Source organism: Chaetodon auriga, chromosome 24, assembly GCF_051107435.1.
Source record: "Chaetodon auriga isolate fChaAug3 chromosome 24, fChaAug3.hap1, whole genome shotgun sequence".
NCBI lineage: Eukaryota > Metazoa > Chordata > Actinopteri > Chaetodontiformes > Chaetodontidae > Chaetodon > Chaetodon auriga.
Window position 1 is genome coordinate 15710092 of NC_135097.1, and position 20960 is coordinate 15731051.

Consider the following 20960-nt stretch of genomic DNA (forward strand, 5'->3'; position numbering starts at 1 on the left):
CAATGTGTAACAATGCCTACCGCAGCTTTAAATGGGCTAAAAGGCCTGAAAAAAAAAAAAATCAAATCTCAACATTACTGGCATTCCCGTTCTATCTGATCAAGCTTTATCTGCACTGGGAGACAAGGAACTGTACTGTAGCCATGTAGGCTCCACCTGCTCCACCTTCAACTTTGGAATGTCTGACACAATAACAGAGTGCGGGTGAGTTCTACAGATCATGCGGGTAATCTATGATCTCCATGTCAACACAGCGGCACCCACTCCTCTTCCACTCTGGGGTCATTCCGATGGATTGGTTGAAACTTTAAGAGTGCATGGAAATGTTGACATGCTCAAGCGAAGGTGGCCAAAAGCGTTCCAGCTTTCACACTGGCAGGAAGTTTTTTAGTATGAAAGGAAATGTTGCCACACTTCAGGCTCAGCTTCCAAACAGACGAGTGACGGGTGCTGCTGATGAAATGCAGATAATGTTAAAGCTCTCCTTCTTTTTTGTGTAAGGTGTAACGACACTGCAGCCATTGTGCATAATTTCCCTTTTTCCAAACCGGTTTTGGACATATTTGTGGAAACAACGTCCAAGCTTCAAGCCTCCTGGTAGGCGTCCCCCGTGGTAGCCGTTGACAACTGAGAGCTGGGAGACACGTCGTCCACTTATGCGTCACACTGAAGAACATCAAACTTTAACGCCTGCAAATGTTGATACAGACATTTTTAGCACGAGTAGCATACAGAGTAAAAGTAACATGTAAGCTGTTGAGTTCAAAAAACAGATGGGACTAATAGCTAACATCAGCCATGCAGCTGGTTATCTGCCTGTGGAATTAAAGTGATACTACAAACTTTTTTTTTTTTTTTTTAGCATGCTTATTTCTGCAGGATTTCAGCAGCAGAACTGAGAACGTCTTTGTCGTCCCCGCAGTAACCTAAGACACTGCGACACAGCATAAAAGAGACCCCTTTCAACGATTATGTCTGGAATTTAATTATTCGATCCATAGGCAATTTTGGTGTCCCCCTGCCACCCACTGTCCTAAATACCTTCCGACAGTAAAGCATTTCCAGTGGAGGATAACTATCAGGTGTGCACCAGGAGACCAGAACATTACCTCTCAAGAGCGTCTTGCCAGTGTGTGAGGAGCGTGGGTGGGGTGTGGGGGTTTGGCAGCAGTGTGTGCAGGCACATTCCCGCTGTTTTATGCAACCATCCCAAAAAACAAAGGATTTCTTGGAAACGGGGGGCCTGGCATCCGTCGGGTCCGAGTGCCCCTAGGATCTTTATGCTCGATGGCACGCACTCGCGCAAAAGTCCCGGCCAGGCTCTTCATATCCTGTGCCACTGCATCGTAATGGCGGGCTGTGGCGGTGAGTGCTGACTTAGGATGAGATCACGCAGCTCCTTAAGGATGTCAGAGAGCTTGAGGTCACATCTTGGAGGGGGCTGAACTGTTTCTGAGTGATATTCGCCTCCCTTGTAATAGCATGACTAAGCAATTATACGTCTCCTACAATGCTGAGGACTCGTTCTGTGAATTGGATTTGACTGATAGTTGCGGAGCCAGAAAAGTAGGAGCAATTGAATACATTTAATTTCAACATGCACCGCAATGATTCATAAATTATGCACATTCTGGTAACATGTGTAGACGTGCTGGAGACACTCTATGCTGGCTGTTTGCTCTGGACGCTCCGATCTGTCAACTTTGTTTTTCGACCTGAAAATTTATTCATGTCTCAATACCACTGGGTGTGTCTGTGCATGTGTGTTGTACACGCATGCGTTTCCAGAACCTTGACAGTTACAGCATGTGAGGGTCTTTCACATGCGCACTGTACGGGCCCCCAGACACCTCTTGCCCAATTCAGCGGCTCACAGTCGGCTTCTTTATATAGCAGCCCGTGATCATACTAATATGGACAGTTATAGAGCAGCACCAGGTAGAGACTGTTACTGCAGCACCTGTGAGTCAACAAACACACTGAATGAGATCGAGCGTGATATTTAGGAAGCTTGTTTTATACACTGCTCATGCTAGTCGTTAGGCTAAAAAAAGATACGTCAGTACTTGTGCACAGACCTCATGCACTTATCACCTTTTGGGGTCTTTTTGGGGGACAGTCCACCAATAGGTTACAACCTCTGTGTTTCTCAATCTCTCCAGCATGTCCTGGGTCTGCCCCAGGACAGTTTTTTTCTGCAGGATCTGAAATGTTTTTGCATTATGAGAGCACTCATGGTGAAATAACTTCTTTGGAAACGCCACAATCAGTGGGTTTTTCTCACGGGGCGAAGTAAATCTACACAGATCTTTCACGTTGGCTTCAACTTTCAGATTCCTGCTGTTGATCAATCGCTAACTGTCTGGACAGTGCTGACAGTAATGAGGGGGAGCAGAGGCACAACAGAGAAAGCTATAGCTTAACTGTGTTGCAACATCGACTGTAATTTAACCCAGACTGTACATTACTCCACACGGAGGGATGGTTTGCAGACAGTAATGAGGCCAGAGTCGATGGTACAAATACGTCTTTTAACTGCGCAAGTAGTCGCTGCACCAGCTCAATGAAAAATGTTCCCCTTTTCTTCCATGAACTTCGGCTTGCTTAGCAAATGCTAATCAATCTTATGCAAGCAAGCTAGTTGATTCATTTCACCTTGAACCAATCACTTGCAAAGTGTAAGTTCCTTTTGTCAGGTACGCTGCCCCCATGCTCTCCAGAGATCAGTATTCAGCCATTTGGGAATCATCATATGTGATCATTTGTCATTTCCTTGGGTTGCAACCAGGATATTTCAGCTGATGGGATCATCAAGAAAGTTAATGGGCACTATTTGATGCTTCCTTGTGCTGTCCATCTTTTATTTGAAAAAATTTTTTTCTCAAAATCTACGTCTGCAGAGCGACTGTCCTCGCAACCTCAGCTCTGCTCATCACTCATCGCCTGTGTACTTACATTTCAACAAGGAGGATGTGAAATATATCTGTCCTGTTCTGTTTTTGTAATTTATGGGCCTTTTCTCCAGGGCCAACATATAAATCAAATGCCCGGTTTTGGGAGCGTAAATCCAGAAAAGAAAAATAAATTGGCCGAGCTCTACTCACAAAGGAGCTCCAGCGGAAAGGTTCAACAACAAAATCCATCTTTTATCCAGTGCGGACTCATCCAGTCACTGTTTCAGATGAGTCGTGATAGTGATAGAGAGATTAGTGATCTTAGACTTAGACTTAGACTGCTTGATCTTTGAATGATTGATCCCAATTTGGGAAATTGAAAGGACCTGGATAGGAACAAGTTGGAAAATGAATTAATGTTAAATGTTGATTGTGCATTAAAAGTAGAAAAAGAAGCAGGAAAAAAAGAGAGTAAAAGAGTGTAAACACCTAGAATTGACATGACCACAGGCCACAGTTACCACTGAAGTCATGTATTCCATATTTTTTCTTGGACTTTGGCTCCAAAAAGGATTTCAATAAACAAAGCTAACAAACGATGAATATGTTATAGGCCGATTACAATATTTATAGAGTCATTATAATTTCAGTTTTATTACTTTTTGTTCCAATGAAAATAAATACTTGCCTTTTATAAGTTCAGAGTGATTCGTCGGGGTGGACTCGGACTCATGACCTTCTAAAATCCTGGCAGCTGCCCTGACACAACTTTTCACCCAAGCTGAGACAGCGCTGTTGAAGTCACTTATAATCAGAAATACGAGATTCGTAAAAGTGAGTGAATAAATGATTTTCAGCCAAAAAGATTTGATGGTTTCCCTGGGAAAGGGAAGGTTTGGCAGTGAAGAGCTGCTCAGGGTGCAGGGGTGAGGTGCCGTGCAGAAATCTATAACTGTTTTTACTTGGAATGTTGAAATACATCTATTTACATATCTGGCCTGTGTGCAGGCCCATATGTGAACTCAGCACTTGGCAGGTTACTTTTCAGGTCTGATGCATATCATTCCCTGTGGAAACTAACAAAAAAAAAAAAAAAGGCCTGGAATGATTAAATATGAGCAAACCATGGAGTAACATATGGAGTGTTGTGGTCACAATTTGGGCTCCTGGAAAAATGATGTGTGACAAAATAAAACAAACGTTATATAATATTTGTTTTTTTTTTAGGTAGAAAAGCTTTTTAAATAAATGTGACTTCAATAAAGCTGCAGATCAACATCACACAATGATCACACGACAGACGTGTGCCGCGTACCCTCCAGCTAAAACCCTGGAGGGACAGCTTTCCGAGGCGCTCGTGAACGCATCGTCACACAGTGTTGCGCTGGGGTCTGCAGAGGACGTCCACATGGACCAGCCTCCTCAGAAAGACATCCAGTGTTTGCCTTCAGTCCTCAGTGAGCTCTCAGCTTGGAGGGGCCGCTGTCAGACAGAATGGAGGACATCTGCCGTGAACTCAGTGCACCGGCTGCTTCACGGCGTCTCTGTGCTTCGGAAGTTCTGCGCGTCTTTTGACAAACGCCACACAGTCGGAGGATGATAGACTGGTTGCAGCAGAGACAAAAGTCCATGTGTTTTTTTTAAACGTGTGCGGGTCTGCAGCATGCAGAGTGTGCTGTAAAGGTCAGACACCAGCTGGTCCGGAGGAGATGCATTGGGTCTCCACAGTTATCACCTCGCTGTCAGTGGACCGTGCGCGCGGAGAAAAGGACTGAACACGATGCGAACCCGATTCCCGAGAGCTGCTGTTCCCCCTGAACATGTGCAACACGTTACCGGCCGCACACGCCGACCCACCGCCCGACACTAACCGCGCCCGGAGCTCTGAATCTGGCTGAAACATGTTGATCTTGTGGGTCCCGGTGAGTTTATTCCTCAGCTTCATCGTTTCTCAGACGTGGAGCGTTCAGTTGTCGTGGGAAAACTGGGATGCCGAGCTGCGCAACCGAGGGAATGAGTTTGATAAGACGAGCTCTCAGCCGCACATCGTCTTCATCCTGGTGGATGATCAGGGCTTCCGGGACGTTGGGTACCACGGTTCAGAGATCAAAACCCCGACTCTGGACCGGCTGGCAGCGCAGGGAGTCAAGCTGGAGAATTATTACGTGCAGCCGCTGTGCAGCCCGTCCAGGAGCCAGCTCATGACCGGCAGGTATGGTACACTAGTTCCATAAATCTGCTCCTTGAGCAGCACATCTTCATGGAGTTTAATGAAAAAAGCATGCTACAAAGGGAGTCCAGGCAGTATGCCATGCACCCTTCAGTGGGTCTTTGAAATGGAAAGCCTATAGTAAGATGAAAGGTTATCATCCATCTGAGTCTTATCTGATAATGTTATTTATGGTCCAATGAGACAGTTGCTATGTGGTGTGATCAGGTCTCTGCGCTGATGCCAGACAAGGCGCTGATCAGGAATGAAGTCATGCAAGTGCAAGATGAACACATGGATGGATCTTCAGTTGAAGCTTTTAGGTTACTTCTTTAACATTCTGCATGCTCGTGCCTACAAGTTAGTGTCAGCAGGATGAGCCGTCATTTCTATGCTTTATAGATAGTCCACCCCCTGCTGTGTTCCATTTCATAGACACTGTTGATGGAATTATCGTTTATTACAACCTGGATGCTATTTATAAAGCCCAGGCTATCAGTTGTATTGGTTATGATAACTTTGTGCCTACCATTGTGATGTGCTGCTCTGATTCATCACTGCAAAGCAAACACACAGCGCAGTGAGTTAATCTGACAGATCTCATCCTCCTATCAGTGCAGTTAGGTTACTACATGACGCCTCGAGCTGGAACTGTGCTTCTCTGAAGAGCTTTGCAGAGGAGCTGATGCATGGGCACGCCTCCAAAATCTCACCTACACGTTGTGCTGACTTGCGCATCAAAGAAAGTTGATTGGTTCATTCAGCTTCTGTCAGGAGGCAGGTGAGACGCTGAGACTAAAACAAATGGAAACATGCTACATACCAGTCTGGAAGACAAAAAGCGATCCCCATGTATGCCTACACGCAGCCCAGAGAAGCATAATCCCAGCTGCAGTCATTAAATATGTATCCTTTACTCTGAGACATAACAGGGCTGCTCAATTTCCCGAAAGCTTAATAAATCCAAAAATATAGGTGCTATTTATGCGTGGTGAGTTGGGGTGGCTCCTCTATAAAGCATGCAGGGGAAAGTGATCGCTGAGGTCTTGGAATGTGGCGAAATCGCCAAAACGAAATGTGATGAGGACGTCAGACAGGTTGGAAACAAACGTCCAGGTTAGTCAAACTTTATGAAGAAACTGTTCCATTCAGCTTTACAACACAACTTCTGTTTCAACTATGACCTCACTGTGCTTGTCTTAGCTGTGCTCACACAGTTTTCCTGGACAATGAAGCACTTTTAGTGACACTACATGTAATTACTTAGTATTACTTAGTATTGTCAGATAGAACTGGTTACCAGTGTTGTGAAAATAGAAGTTTCTTCCATCAGTGTGTATGAAATGACCCGCTGCAGGAGGGTTTGTCTATCATCAGCATGTAATGATAGTGTGCTTTTAAGCTACTTACAGCCAGAGGGATTGTCAAGCGATTACATGACTTTTTAACAAACTTCTAAGTTGAGGTAGCGGTAGAGAAAACACTTTTCCTCCGGGGCTCATTCAGTACCTGGAGCTTTCAGTCTTATCACATGATCTTCATCAGTGAATGAAATCTTGCTCAGCTTTCAAGCCAGCACGAGTGAGAGGCCCTCAAAGTGCTCTGGAATGCAACAAAAGTGCAAATGTGAACATGTACCATTCCGCTAACAACTGAGCAGTTTGCATCTGCTGATGAAGATCATGTGATGTGATCAAAAGCTCCTGAACAGCTACTAAATGGACCTTAAGGTGAGACTGTTGCCCCCTAAACCTGCTCAGTGCTCAGAAACTTGACACTAAGCATCTCATGTCTCATATGCACATAACCAAAACTTCATTCTACAGTTTTATGTTACATGTGTAAATTTATTCTCCTTCATCATCTCTGATGTCCATCACAAAAACGTCCACAAATCCTCTTAGAAGTCATAGCAAGAAGACGCTTGCTTTCTTCAGCGTCACATCAACCCAGTGGGAGCCGCCTGTATATCTACACATACGTTTCAAACAGAAACTGCTAATAGCCACTTCGCCGTTCTTTTAATGATGTCAGATTGCTAAAATGTAAACAAATACAGACTAAAACCTTCCTGATCACAGCCGCCAAGTTATGGGAACTGCACTTCCAAAACTTTGAAAACAGACTTTGAAAACTCCCTCTGAAAGAGTAAGTGAGCCTTGAGTTAAGCTTTTTTTTTTGTCAAACCAATGTTTAAGTCTTTCCAGGGTGCAGCAGCATCGCCTTAGCAACCACGCAGTGTTTTAGTGGGCAGCAGGAAGCTGTAAAGAGATATTAGAGCATGGGGCTGGTTAAGGCATATAGTATCATGGGGGGTGACCTGTGGTCTGGCTTTGTAGTTGGCTTACAGTATGTTTCACATCAGCAGTCTCCCTCTTTGTACATGCTGCTCTGCAGGGCTCCTCCACGGCCTGCACCATCTGTCCTGTTCCACTCCTTAACTAGAAAGGAGGAGTCTCGCAGGGCACCACTGTTTTTTGGCAGGCGTCCGAGAAAATAATGAGAAAAGTGCAGCCACCTCCTCGTTCCTCTGCTGTTTGAAAAAAAAAAAAAAAAATCTCTCTAATCTCTGACTGGAGCAAAAAGAAGCTCTGCTAACATCCATGTGTCAAAGTAGGTGCAGATTCCATTAATTATCCCAGGCTTGTGTTCCTGAGCGGATGGCTGCAGAGGAGTGTGTGTGGTTGAGTTTGAGCAAAAGAACTCCATCCGTCAGCGTGTCAGCGTTAAAACATGAGCTGTCTGTGTCAGCCGGACACTCAGTCAAGCTCCGAGAACAACGTTGCAGAATGTCTCTCTGGCACGCTTGCATCAACTTGTCGGGGCAAATATCAGACATAGTGAAGGACTGGATCCAAAACATAAGCACTTCGTAAGAGCCCGATTAAGTTTTTACAGGCTGTTTAAACCGGTTACCGTGGCAACCGCCTGTATCTGAACCCAGCTGAATACTTGCTGAATACAATCAGATTTTATTATTACTTCAATTCTTTTGCTATGTGAGCTGAAGGTCTTTGCTGTGCACTGGTGTTTTCCTCACCCAGATGGAAAGGTTGCCTTGTCTCATACATTACTGTCTACGCTCAAGAGACAGCACAGTCAAAATAAATACTCTGAGACAAAATGATATAACCCACACACTAGTCATGGCAGTCACTGGTTATGGATGATGCTGTCTCTATTTTTTACTTGTTCAAAATCCTTCAACGGCAGATTGCTGTCTTGAGTTAACTCGACTCCACTTCAGGTGTAACATGTCACCTGCAGGGTGGACACAGGATACCACAGTGGCTGTAGTGTTCACAACAGGTTAAATATATACCTATATAACCTGCAGTCACGATAACCATAGAGATGCCTGCCAGTCCTCTTAGCTATAAATAACACTCCTCTGCATCACTATTGTAAATTCTCAAAAATGACAGATCTTTAACCATTCATCTTTAATATAATAACAACATTACAGCAACCTCATACCCTGTGACAGCCCTGTCATGTTCAAAGAATCCATAAATTCATGCTCAACACCTGTTTTTCCCATTCAGGGTCATGGGGTTGAATCTTTGCACTCTGGAAGCAATCCCAGAATGCATTGGCAGAGAGGCAGGTCACCAGTCAATCACAGAGAGATAGATATACTAGGTCTTGTATGCTTTATGATGTGATTTTGCAGTGATTAGCATGGAAATGCAGTTGTGGAACCAGGACCAATAGTCTCCCAGCAGTCCTTCGGTAATTTGCAGGTTAAAAGACCTCTTAGTAAAAAACAAGTGGGGCGAAAACGTAAAAAAAAAATAAAAAATTCTAGAATAGTAGTCCTCAACCTTTGCGCCTTGTGACACTTAAAAACAAGACTGTGCCTACTTTGATTTATCTTGCAACCCCTTTGAGGGTCCTGACACCCAGGCTGGAAACTACAGGTTAAGGACACATATAACAGTATATATAAATATATATTGTTTATTTAAACATCTGTTTCACTTTAGAAAAAGGTCACTTAAATTCTTTTGAAACCATGGTTATATAAATTATAACCCAGACGTCGTATATGTCTTACCTAATTCCCACCCAGTGGTAAGCGACTGTTTATATACTTCTTTTTACTGACACGTCCGCTGACATGTCACATCCTGGCAGGCAGCAGGACGGATTGTACTTACTGTACAAAATCAGATGTGGTCAGATGTAAACCACATGGGAAAATAGGGTGCATGACGGCTTGAGTTCCTTTAGTTTTTGGAAACTTTATGAATTGATTAGGTTACCAAAACTAAGAGACTGAAGATGAAACAGACCTGGCATCTTTATAGAAGCAGTTGTGTGCAGCTACCATTATAACCGTAGAAAAGCACTTTAACCTTCCAGTCACAGGAGCTTGAGAAAAGATTTGCTGTCCACCCCCTTGGGACACTCACAGCATCAGAAAAATTTCAACCAGTCTGGTTTTCTTTAAGCTGCACTGATGAGATTAGAAGCTTAAAGTCAGAGCTTTCCTTCAAGTTCAGAGTTGTCTTGCTCTTCAACCCCATCGGGTTCCCACTGATCTTAACTGATGAAGAGAGGTGGATTGCCCCGGGTAAGGGCCGAGGTTGCTCCTCTCAGCAGCCACTAAAATGGAAAAATGTTCTATATGTTTGAAGAATGTGTACATACATGACACGACAACTGGTATTTTTGAAACCTGTCCACTTGTTTTGGATCCTTTGTAATTAACGGTGTCAACGGTGAATGTTCTATAGTTCGAGTGCCATGTCAACTTACCTGTTCTGACAAATCCAGCATAGAATAGATCTTTATTGTCCACAAGGGTGAAAATTGTCTTCTGCTCACCAAACACAAGAAACAAGACACAGATCAAGTCACGTTACACAGTTCATTTCAATGTCTGTGGCAATCACTTTGTAGAGTTAAGAATACAGATGGCACTTTAGATAAAGGACTTGTAAAGTACATTTTTTAATGGTTAGAGGGACTCTATAGCACCTGTCACAGCTCAAAGACTGAAACTGGCTGAAGCCAGGATGGGATCTATCTGCCAGGATACTCCTCACCTTGTTTGTTGTCCTGTCCATAAAAAGTTGAGTCAAGGGTTTTGGGGGTTTGCAACCATTTTGCTTGCCATTGATATAGCCCAATGAAGTTTATTCTTAGAGCTACAGTTTAGGTTACCATATCAGGTAGGACAATGAAATGTACATCGTAAACATACCTTTCAGCTCTTTTGTCAATAGCTGAACCTCTAACCTTTTTGGCTTTCTTTTCTTGAGTTTTGGTCAGCGATGCATCCACAGGTAAGATCGCAGTAAATAGCAGTAAATTATTGCTGCTTTAATTTTTCCATTTTCCATTTCAGACAATTTTATCTGTACTGTACAGATGGCCTTATCTTCATGGTAAACCTGGCCACCTTTCCTTTGGCCACATGTTTTTACGCAGTCTTTCTTGTCAAGCAAAGGAAAACCTGGTTCAAACAAAATTGAATTTCATTATCAGTTTCCTAGATCGCTGAATGAGCTACTGTCCATCAACAAACAAAAGATGAAGAATGCCCTCTGGGGTCCCAGATAAATGAGGAGCAGACCTCAAGCAAGGAAAGCAGCTTTGTTCCAAAAAGCTCCTATGTCATCCTTGAACACTACGCGCTTATATCCTGCTGGATTTAAATCTGGTCTAAACCACAAGAAGTATTGGTTCAGTCATTTGCTTGAAGCAGCTCTTTTTCACTGTAGTCCTGCTACAACTGTCTCCTTATTCACACACTTCCCATCTGTCCACACTTATCTCAAACTTGTCTTAGCCTCTCACTCACCCTTTTCTTGTTGTTTCAGTGATCTGTCACTCATTCACTTCCTTTCCTCACTCCACATCAGTCTGTCCTAGAAGGGTTTGGACTTGTTGAAGTCTTGAAAAGAAAGAACCTTCATTACTTGTAAGAGTCTGTAAAATAGAGAACTTAAGGCCAAGCAGGGAACAAAACTGAAGGGGGGAGATATTCAGAGATAGCAGCAGAGTAAATGAAGAGCCTGCAGAGAGGAAGAGCTAAGTAAGACGAACTACTCCAGGGCTGACTTTCATTAAATGCAGAACGCCGAGTTGAAACTGCTTATTTGAACCATATGTGAGGAGGACGTGGACCAGCAATACAAGAGAAAGCCCCAGCCTGGGTAGCAGTTCTACTCGGGAACCTCCACAACCTCAGTGGCTGGAGTACCGGCCAGTGCACTTGTCTTGTGGGACTTGAGTGATTGTCGGCGTTCAGTGATTTGAATTTAATGGCGTGTGTGATTTGTTGGCCTTGTGGCTCAGTGGTTGAGTAAATAAACAAGAGAGATAGCATGATTATAGCAGCATTTAAGACCGTAAGTTTGCTTTTTACTCAAGGAATGCAACAGCAAACTTTGGCCTGATAAGATGTTGCTAGAAGTATTACCCTTCCTGTACATGGCTTGAATCCATGCTGAACTAAGGATGCAGAGATGCCTGACCCCAGTGCTTGGGCTTTTGGGCTGTGGCTGTCTATTCATAACCTGCTTGGTTTTAAAAGAACCTATAAATCAGTCACATTAGACATGTGGAGGGACTTGAGAGAAGGAGGGGAAGGTCTCCAGAGGGTAGCAGTTACTGCAATCATTATTTTAAGGTCTCATAAATAAGACCTAGAACTGTCCTTCAGGTACCTCAAAACTTGCAAAGTCAAGACCTAGTTCTTTTGTAAACCCCCTTGCATGTCAAAGAGAAATAACACAGGGACACTTTGAAAGTATTTGCGCTCACCTTGTACCCTTCACTGTCAAGGCCTCAGGCTGGTTTGACTGATTTGTGTAGCGATCACAGGCTGCACTTTGCATGACATTCTCATTACACGGCTTTAACCTTTTGGTATGTGAACACCACCAGCCTGCAGGATTTGCAAAGCAGGGGTTGGGGCTCTTAAGGGGTTGAATCTTAAATACACATATATGTCTTAATAAATTTATACATGTATGTGGTCTCCATGCTAATCTTTCTTTTCACTTTCTGGAACGTATCATCAATGCTTTTCACTTCAGGTTCTAGAGGGGCTTTTCTTTCAATTTCATTGGTCTCTTGGCATCGATGCAAAAGTGCCTGACAAATAAAAATAAACGAGGTTAATGGCAGAAGTGGAAAAATGATCCTTGTATAAATGGAATGAATAACAAATACAGATTGAAGATAATGGGGTATATTACATCCAAATGTCATTTTATGGACATTTATTGGCTCGTAACAAGGCAAAATTCACCATGTGCTATACTTGTGGAAAGTCTGGAGAGATTATGGAGAACAAGGTTTTACAAGTACTTAGCCTTACTTTGGTTTAATTATATATTATTTGGATACCAAATCAACAAAGTAGTGGAGTAAACAAGCCTCTTTTTGTGTGTCCCCCCCCCCCAAACAAAAAAAAAACACATTCCCATGCCCGGCTTGGTTGATTTCTTGTTGTTGATGTTGTTGTCTCAGCCACAAACACATGTTGCCTTTACTTCTTCCTTTCATTCCCATCCCTTTCTTACTTCATTGCATTCAGATTGTCGCCTAATGACAGACCAACAATGCCTCCTCTGTCCCCCAGTATGCATGGTTGTAGTTGGGTTTCAGAGCTCCCCCTGCATAGACCACCAAGTGACAAGAAATTCTTCTCGTCATATGAAACCAAGACACTTTTTGGCTCCCTCCAGACCCAGTGTGGTCTCATTTTAAATTCACTGACCTGACCTCAAAGGCTTGCAATGAATAGAGGTATCAAATTCGGAATTGTGCCGTATTATTATCCTGAGGAGTTAAACATTTTTAAAGGTCCCAGGAACTAACTTTGAAATCCGTGGGAATCACTGTTGCAAAGTAGTAAACATCACAATTTCCTAACTTGATTTCCAAAGGTTTTGGAGGCATCAAACCCAGATGGCATTTTGTTTCAGCGAAGCACAATGCAGGACAGATAATTTTATCTCCCCCAGAGAACAAACAGCTCTGCCACCAGGTTTGTCCAGAATGTCGCCACCAACTGCAGCTAGAACTGAAACACTTTGGTGATGAGAGTTGTCAGCGGCCAGGATTCCCTCCAGGAAATTGGTTTGTAGAGGTGGTAAGGGCTGAGCTGTGACACACTCCTACACACATCTGTGCAGTATAGCACCTTAAGTGTCTACAAGTGTTTGCTAATGTCTGTTTGAGTCTGCTTTGAGCTAAATGCTAACATCAGCATGCTGAAGTGCTCTCAGGGATAATATATACAGGGTTCTAAATTAACACCCGCCAACCCGCCAAATGCGGGTTAAAATTCATATTGGCGGGTGTAAATAAAAACTTACTAGCCAATTTGGCCGGTAATGCATTAGGCAATCATGTCAGTCAGAGCCGCTCTACAGTTCTTGGTCATTTGTCTCCCGGACAGTCCGTCCTACATTTCCCATGAACACGGTCGTAATGCTACGTGATGACGTACAAGACGCCCATTGGCTGTGCGCAGGCACACTACAGTTTGTAGTGCAACCGGCGCGAGAAACCACGGAAACACAAAGAAGAAGAAGAAGAATGAACGGCGGCGTATAAACTATAAAAAAGGAGACTGAGCTAGCTAAAAGTAAAAAGTAAAGTTAAACTAAATGCGTGGTTGGGACAGACGTCTGGGGGCGAGAAGAGGAAGGAGGCAGGGGATGAGAATGTCGACAAAGCGTGCGAAACGAAGAAAAGAAAGTTTAACGCTAAATGGCTGACAGGTCGTGAATGACTTGTGTTTGATCACGAAAATGCCGTCATGTTTTGTAAGGATTGCCGCATGTACACGAAAGAAAAAAACAAGACGAATAATTTTGTGGTGGGGACTAATAATTTTAAAGTCGAGGCAGTAAAGGACCATGAGAGTGCCCGAAGTCATCAGGAGAGCCGAAGGAGTCTGCAATACTGACTGCTGCACTATTTGTGTTTTCTAGTTGTACATACATATATCAATTTATTACCAATGCAATTTTTTTGCAAGTGTTTAAGTCATGGCTGTTACTTATATATATTTCTTATTAAAGAAGGAAAGCAAAAACACTTTAAGTTGAAAGGAAAAATACATTTTATTAGGAATGTAATGATACTAAATACTTACTGGAAAAATGTCTTTTATAAAATAATAAAAAATAATAAATGTTTGCACTTTCTGTGTATATTTTGTTTCATGTGTTGTACTTTCTGTGCATTTTTCAAAAATGATCAAATGCATTCAGTGGCACTCATAATCTCTCTTATTTTCACCGGGAAAAAATTTGGCTAGTGGAAATTCTGATTGGCTGGTAACTTTAGAAGGTCACCAGCCACATTGGCTGGTGATCAAAAAAGTTAATTTAGAACCCTGAATATATACATGGTAATTTTAACAGGTATAATGTTTACTGTGTTTACCATTGTAGTTTAGCACTTTAGTATGCTGTCATTTGCTAATTAGCACTGAAAACTGAAGTGGAGCTAAAGTTGAAGAGAATAGAATTTTTGGTCATAAACCACAGGATTGGACAAACTTTGACCTAGTGATGGTGCTAGATAAAAAGATAGGAGATCATCAAAGTTACTCCTTTGCGGGGAACATAAATGTGTTTACCAGGTTTCATGGAAGTGAGATATTTCACTAATGTTGTGGCACCAGAGGAAATGTCAATGAATCACCAAAATCAGTAGGATTCATCATCTGGGCGCCATGAATGTCTGTCACAAATTCTATGCAAGTCCATTTTGATAGCAGGACTGACATTGCCATCCATCGAGCTATGCTGCTAGCATGACTAAAAACAAATGATATGCTCAGTAAAACTGAATAACAACCTATACAAAATTTAATATTCAATTTGATCTCACAAATTATTTCTGATTTCCACTTCACTCAATCATCTGGTTTGCTGTAGAAAACCATATACAAGCTAGTCTTAAGTATGTGTATGATATGGGAAATTGAAAATAGGCACGTCTTGATCAATGTTTTTTGATAGTCATGTTTTTGTTAGTGAGATACAAGCATCTGCTTGTGCGACCAACATCACAGCACTAGAGCTGTAGTCAGTGTGCAGACTTGCAGTTTAAAAGAACTTGTTCTCCATCCTCATGACAGTCTAGTGGTGCGTGAAACGCTTAAGGTGAATTACTCTGGAGAGGCACCAGTTGAGGTAGAAAATCTTACCAGTGTTCCAGAAATTCATTGAGAAATACACCAGACTGCACTTTACCAAACTGAAACACAGGTATCTTAAAACTGGCCAAAGTGCAAGCATATGGTCTGGGCGGCTCTGCTACATGCAGGGTAGTTAGTATGTGTTTGCAATTGCAGTCTGTGATTTTATGGAGAAATGTGTAGTGCTCACTGTATTGTTTTTTGTTGAGTAGGTTTTGAGTTGTAAATCACTGAGTTTATTGCTATGTTTGGAACATTGCACACACCACACGGTGGTGTAACCCTTGAAGGACTTTTGCATTCTCAAGGGGCACTGGAGGTTTCTTCAGCCTGACCACCTTCTGGTTCTCTTCCAGCTGAATCCTCTTCTCTCGAAACCTAAACCAGACACTTATTTTCACTCCCTTTCCCTGATGACAGTTTGACTGCACACCACAAACCTCAGGAGAGAGTAAGGGAGGGTCAGAACAGGGAAGAAGGCGGCATCTGGATGCATCAGTTCCTTGTCTCCTGGATGTCTTGCTCTCAGTCAAAGCAGACTGGGGGAGTCAGACAGAATTAAGTCAGACCCCATTGTCCTCATCCTCTGAGAGCTGCTTCCAAAGTCACAGCTGCCTCACTGTGGGCCAGTAACACAGTCACAGTCTCAATAATAATGATGCTTAAGTTGGCTGAGCTCCTTTAAAGTCAGACCACAAATCCCACAGCTCATAGTTTTAATGTATTTCATTAACAGTTACAGCTAGTAGTCTACTCAGTATTAGGGCAGGATATCCTTTGAAAAAAAAATCTATATATATTTCAAAATTTCACTTTTTTTTCCAAATTTAAAATGTACAAATCAAAAACCTGTTGAAGACCTACCGGAACCTGGTGAGCATAACATAATTTTCATAAAAGACACCTGGTTCAAAAATGATCTGAGAACAGCCAGTGCCAGTCTGAATACACCGTGCAAGTACAGTTTGAACTGAACCAAAATGCAGTTGACACAAATAGACAGCACGAACACTGGGAGCAGCATGACGGACCACCAATGACTGAGCATCGTTGTTAGAAGAGAGTAGCAAACGTAATTGTGCCGTGTGCTTCACAGTTTACACTGTCCATCCTGCCTTGAAACAGACTTTTCTTCTACGATGATAATGACACTCCTTGGGATTAAAGCTGATAGTGTAACACCATAATGAAGCTATTATTTTTCATTTACTTTTGTCAGGCTTATCAAGGAAGCATTTACATCACTTTGGAAATTTCCTGTGAGGCTAGGCATTGGTGACACGCACAGTTGTTGAGTAATTGATGAGTGTGGGAATGGTATAGTACTGAAACTCCACTGGGTTGGAGAATGTTTGTTCCGAGTTGGAATTCATCAACAATTCTATTAAATGCCTGCAGATACAGTGTAATGTTGTCATTTTGAGCTGAGCTTTAATAAAAGTCTAGTACTTTACACCAAATGTTGGACTGAGTTAATCCTCCCTTTACTGCCAAAACCATGGAAGAGTTTCAATTTTTAGTGAAAGAAATTAGAAAAATTACTTGATATCAAATCTGTCCTTAACTCATCAGTAGTCCTATGTTAGCTTGCTGCCAAGATGACTGCCTCAGCATTATTAGCTCTAGGTCACAACTCTGTTTTCCTGTCTGGTCTTGACTGACAGGTGATCTGTTTTTGCTCTGGGCCTCCCCCCTCCAACTGAGATTACCCATCCACCTCCTTTTAGTGCAGTGTTAGACATCAGTTGAACATTATCCTGTGCTTGGCTTGCCAGAATATAAGCACTCGTTTGAGACCTCAAATATGTTTGCCTTGGACTGGGTCCATTGTAATTAAGATTTTCATTGAAACATGTATCAGTTTGTAATTTCCAATACAAATATTCTCTCTCTGACTGGACAACCTATTGCCTTCAAATGGTCTGTGAGAGGAATCCTTTAAGGAGAGAAAAAAAAAATCTACTCTTAAGCTTTTTACTGTGTATTGGCAGCATTTTCAGTGTTTACATTTGTGTAATTGAAATGTCATACAGTAGCATGTGAACATTGTATAAATAAAATCATGCAGCAGGGCTTATTATCTTATCTGGACGTTTGTGAGTTAATCGTACAACTCTTGACAGAGCAAAATATGTAGAGGAAGGCTTTTCAGCATTTCTGCCAACATCGCCAAGTCGTAAATGTCATCTAGTGGAAAAAAAGTAAAGTAAGGGGTAATACCATCAGCTGTGTCATGGCAGACCAAGTCATCATGGCTTGGTACTTTGCTACAGCAAATTAATTTATGGTGCAATAGTTTGTGGACACAGTCCTTTTCCACTTTTGTGTAGCATAAACGTGTCAAACAAAGAATTTTCTTATAAGACTTCCAGTTTCTTCAAATGCATATTTCTTTGACTATGTTATTATCTCTGACAGGGTGATATCTGTTTTTATTTTGTAGGTATCAGATCCACACAGGCCTTCAACACTCGATCATCCGAGCTACCCAGCCCAACTGCCTGCCCCTGGAAAATGTCACCCTGCCCCTGAAGCTAAAGCAAGCAGGCTATTCGACCCACATGGTGGGCAAGTGGCACCTGGGCTTCTACAAGCGTGGCTGCCTGCCCACCCAGCGTGGCTTTGACACTTTCTTTGGCTCCCTGCTAGGAAGTGGGGACTACTACAGTCACTATAAATGTGAAGGGCCTGGTATGTGTGGCTATGATTTGTATGAAGGAGAAGAGGCAGCTTGGGAACAGGACCGTGGTATGTACTCAACTATGATGTTTACTCGAAAAGCTATCAGCATCTTAGCCAACCACAACCCTCGCAGACAGCCCTTGTTTCTCTACTTAGCCTATCAGGCAGTTCATTCCCCGCTACAGGTTCCTGCCCGCTACCTCGAGCGCTACAAGGGCATCCCAAATGCGCATCGTCGTAAATATGCTGCCATGGTGTCCTGCCTGGATGAAGCTATCCACAACCTCACATTAGCTCTAAAACGCTACGGTTATTATGACAACACAGTTATAGTGTACTCATCGGATAACGGCGGCCAGCCATTAGCAGGTGGAAGCAACTGGCCCTTGAGGGGGAGTAAAGCCACCTACTGGGAAGGTGGGATTAGGGCAGTGGGTTTTGTTCATAGTCCCCTCTTAGTAAACAAAGGGACAAAATGTCGATCTTTGGTCCACATCACTGACTGGTTCCCCACACTGGTGACCCTTGGTGAAGGAACTTTAGATGAGGATCTAAATCTGGATGGGTACGATGTCTGGGAAGCTATTAGTGAAGGCCGCCCATCTCCTCGCCAGGACATTCTTCATAACATTGATCCAATCTACATCAAAGCCAAAAATGGTTCATGGAAGGCTGGGTATGGCTTATGGAACACGGCCATCCAGGCTGCGATACGGGTGGGCCACTGGAAGCTCCTGACGGGTGTCCCCGGCTACAGTGACTGGGTTCCTCCACAGACCTTCTCCAACCAGCAGATAATCAATCGCTGGCATAACGAGCGTGTCCGCTGGGACCGGGGTAAGTCCATCTGGCTGTTCAACATCACAGCTGACCCTTATGAGAGAGTGGACCTGTCTCAGCGCTACCCTCACATAGTGAAGAAGATGCTAATGCGGCTCGCACAGTACAACAAGACTGCAGTGCCGGTACGCTATCCAGCTAAAGACCTGCGCTCTAACCCTCAGTACAATGGGGGCGTGTGGGGACCTTGGTACAAAGATGAGAGGGAGGAGCAACAGGTGGATGAGAGATACAACTTGTTCACCAACCATCTTGGAAAAAGAAGATGGAAAAAGAAATCAAAGAACAGAAAACTGAAAAGGAAGGTAGAAGAGTAGCCTACACCATTTGTGAAAGACTTTGGTTGCCTTTTCTCAGGGATTGACACTTCTTTTTTCAGGATTTTCCTCTTCAGATGTTCTAACTCCAGTTAGTTTTAACTTGACTCCAGTATATACTGTATGAAAAATAATATGGATGGACCTTTGAAATGCCTCAAGAGAATAAGAAAAGATCCACTCATTCTAACACTACTGTCATGCCCAGACACAACTGAGACCTCATGTTAATGTTAGGGGCATTTAAAGAATGTTTATTTTTCTAGATTGTGTTGCATGCTTGAACTGTTGTCACCTTTGGATTGTTCTGTAGTTTCATGTTTCACTTAGAGTAGAAAATAAATCCTCCAGACAGTTGCCATAAATTTTGGTGACAGAGAAATAAAGTAAGACATAGTTCTATTATGTTGTGATACCGTATCATGGAAACAGATGTAGGATTTATGTGTTGTGTGAGTTGATGTGCGTTGCTTTTATAAGCAGTCTGTCTGAACTTTAGAATAATAGATTTTGTTCCTGTCTATAGATGTCTGGTCTGGCACCAGGCCAACCTGATTGTAAGACAAACTAACATAATAAAAGCTCCAGACACAAAGCTCTTTGTCTCCACCAATCTTTCATGGTCTGTCTGGTTTGCATTTTATTACCGCCAGATTTCATTTATTCTGATGACAATAAGTACTCTTGAAACTGGAAAGTCTTAACATCTCTTTCATATTTAGAAGATGACAGATGGCCACAAAGGACATTTATTAATGAGAAAATAGAGTAAAGTGGCATCTGACCAGTGATAAAGACCTGATCTGCTTTATGGCAGTCCTTAAATGTGCTTGCCTCATCAGTCATGGTGTACAGTATGAGAAGTTGTGATCAAGGAAAAAAGAGAAATCAAACTATTCACACGGAGTGAACATAACTGACAATCTGTAAAACTATATTTTCCCAAAGCGCCTGTTGCTTGGCAGCCACATAAACGGTCCCCAGACTCATAGGCTCAAAATGTTGATGACTTGCTTGAGCTGTTCATGAGTTGTGCTTGTAGATGGTTTGGTCTGCTTTACAGGCCAATTAGCTATTTTAATGACACTAAATGACTTCTAAATGCTCTGTACCCTACAAGAGTTATAGTTGCCTAAAAATGGAACATGGTCTGCTTGGCTCTGATTTGCTTCCCTTGCTTGTCTATTTGTCTTTTTAATTAGCTAACCAAGAAGCTTTTGTGAACAGTGCAGTTTTGTGGCTCCGGTACAGTCTGAGAGCTTGAAACTGTTTCGAACACATGAAACAACAGGAGCTCCAGAGAGAGAGGGGCTTTCCCATGGCTACACTGCACATCCCTCCCATCCATACTAGCTTGGATCCCCCTGCGTCTACACTGTACCTAGAGCCAAGTTATGACCTCAGACCATTCAGGCACTGACTCAACTTTCACAGCGACTTTTGTGTTAACAGCTTATGCTGATAAGAAGATGGCTCTTTTGATCCTTAACCTCTGTAAATCCAAAGCAGGTGAGGTCTATTTGGGTTAATCGTACTGGTTTTCCTCAGCTCCTTCACACTGATTTATGGAAACAGGCCAGACTGTACCCATGGGAACCGGAATTTACCTTGCTAAGCTGTCTTCACTCTTGCCCATAAAACATTCGGGATGCCCCTATATTATGAGCTACAGCTGAGAATTATGTAAGATCAGATTCTTATTTCATTCCATTGTGCTGAATTTCCTCTCCCATGGGCAATAGGAACAGTTAAACCCTGGATTCTCTGGGAATTCACATTTGCTTTCAGTTATGGGCATTTGCATCCCTCTTATGGGAAAAAGTTAGGGGTTTTTTTTCCCCCCG

At 42.8% G+C, this 20960-nt stretch overlaps 1 protein-coding gene across 1 annotated transcript; it reads left to right on the forward strand.

The window, feature by feature from the left end:
• The first annotated feature begins 4265 nt into the window (after window positions 1–4265).
• Window positions 4266–19708, forward strand: arsj (arylsulfatase family, member J). Its single transcript, XM_076725689.1, has 2 exons — window positions 4266–5106; window positions 17721–19708. The coding sequence occupies exons 1-2, from the start codon at window positions 4796–4798 to the stop codon at window positions 19114–19116; spliced, it is 1707 nt and encodes a 568-aa protein (XP_076581804.1). The 5' UTR covers window positions 4266–4795; the 3' UTR covers window positions 19117–19708.
• The last annotated feature ends 1252 nt before the right edge of the window (window positions 19709–20960 follow it).

Coding starts and splice junctions, on each gene's coding strand:
- arsj (XM_076725689.1), top strand. CDS start 4,796: ATGTTGATCTTGTGGGTCCCGGTGAGTTTATTCCTCAGCTTCATCGTT. Junction 5,107..17,720: donor AGCCAGCTCATGACCGGCAG/GTATGGTACACT, acceptor TTTATTTTGTAG/GTATCAGATCCACACAGGCC.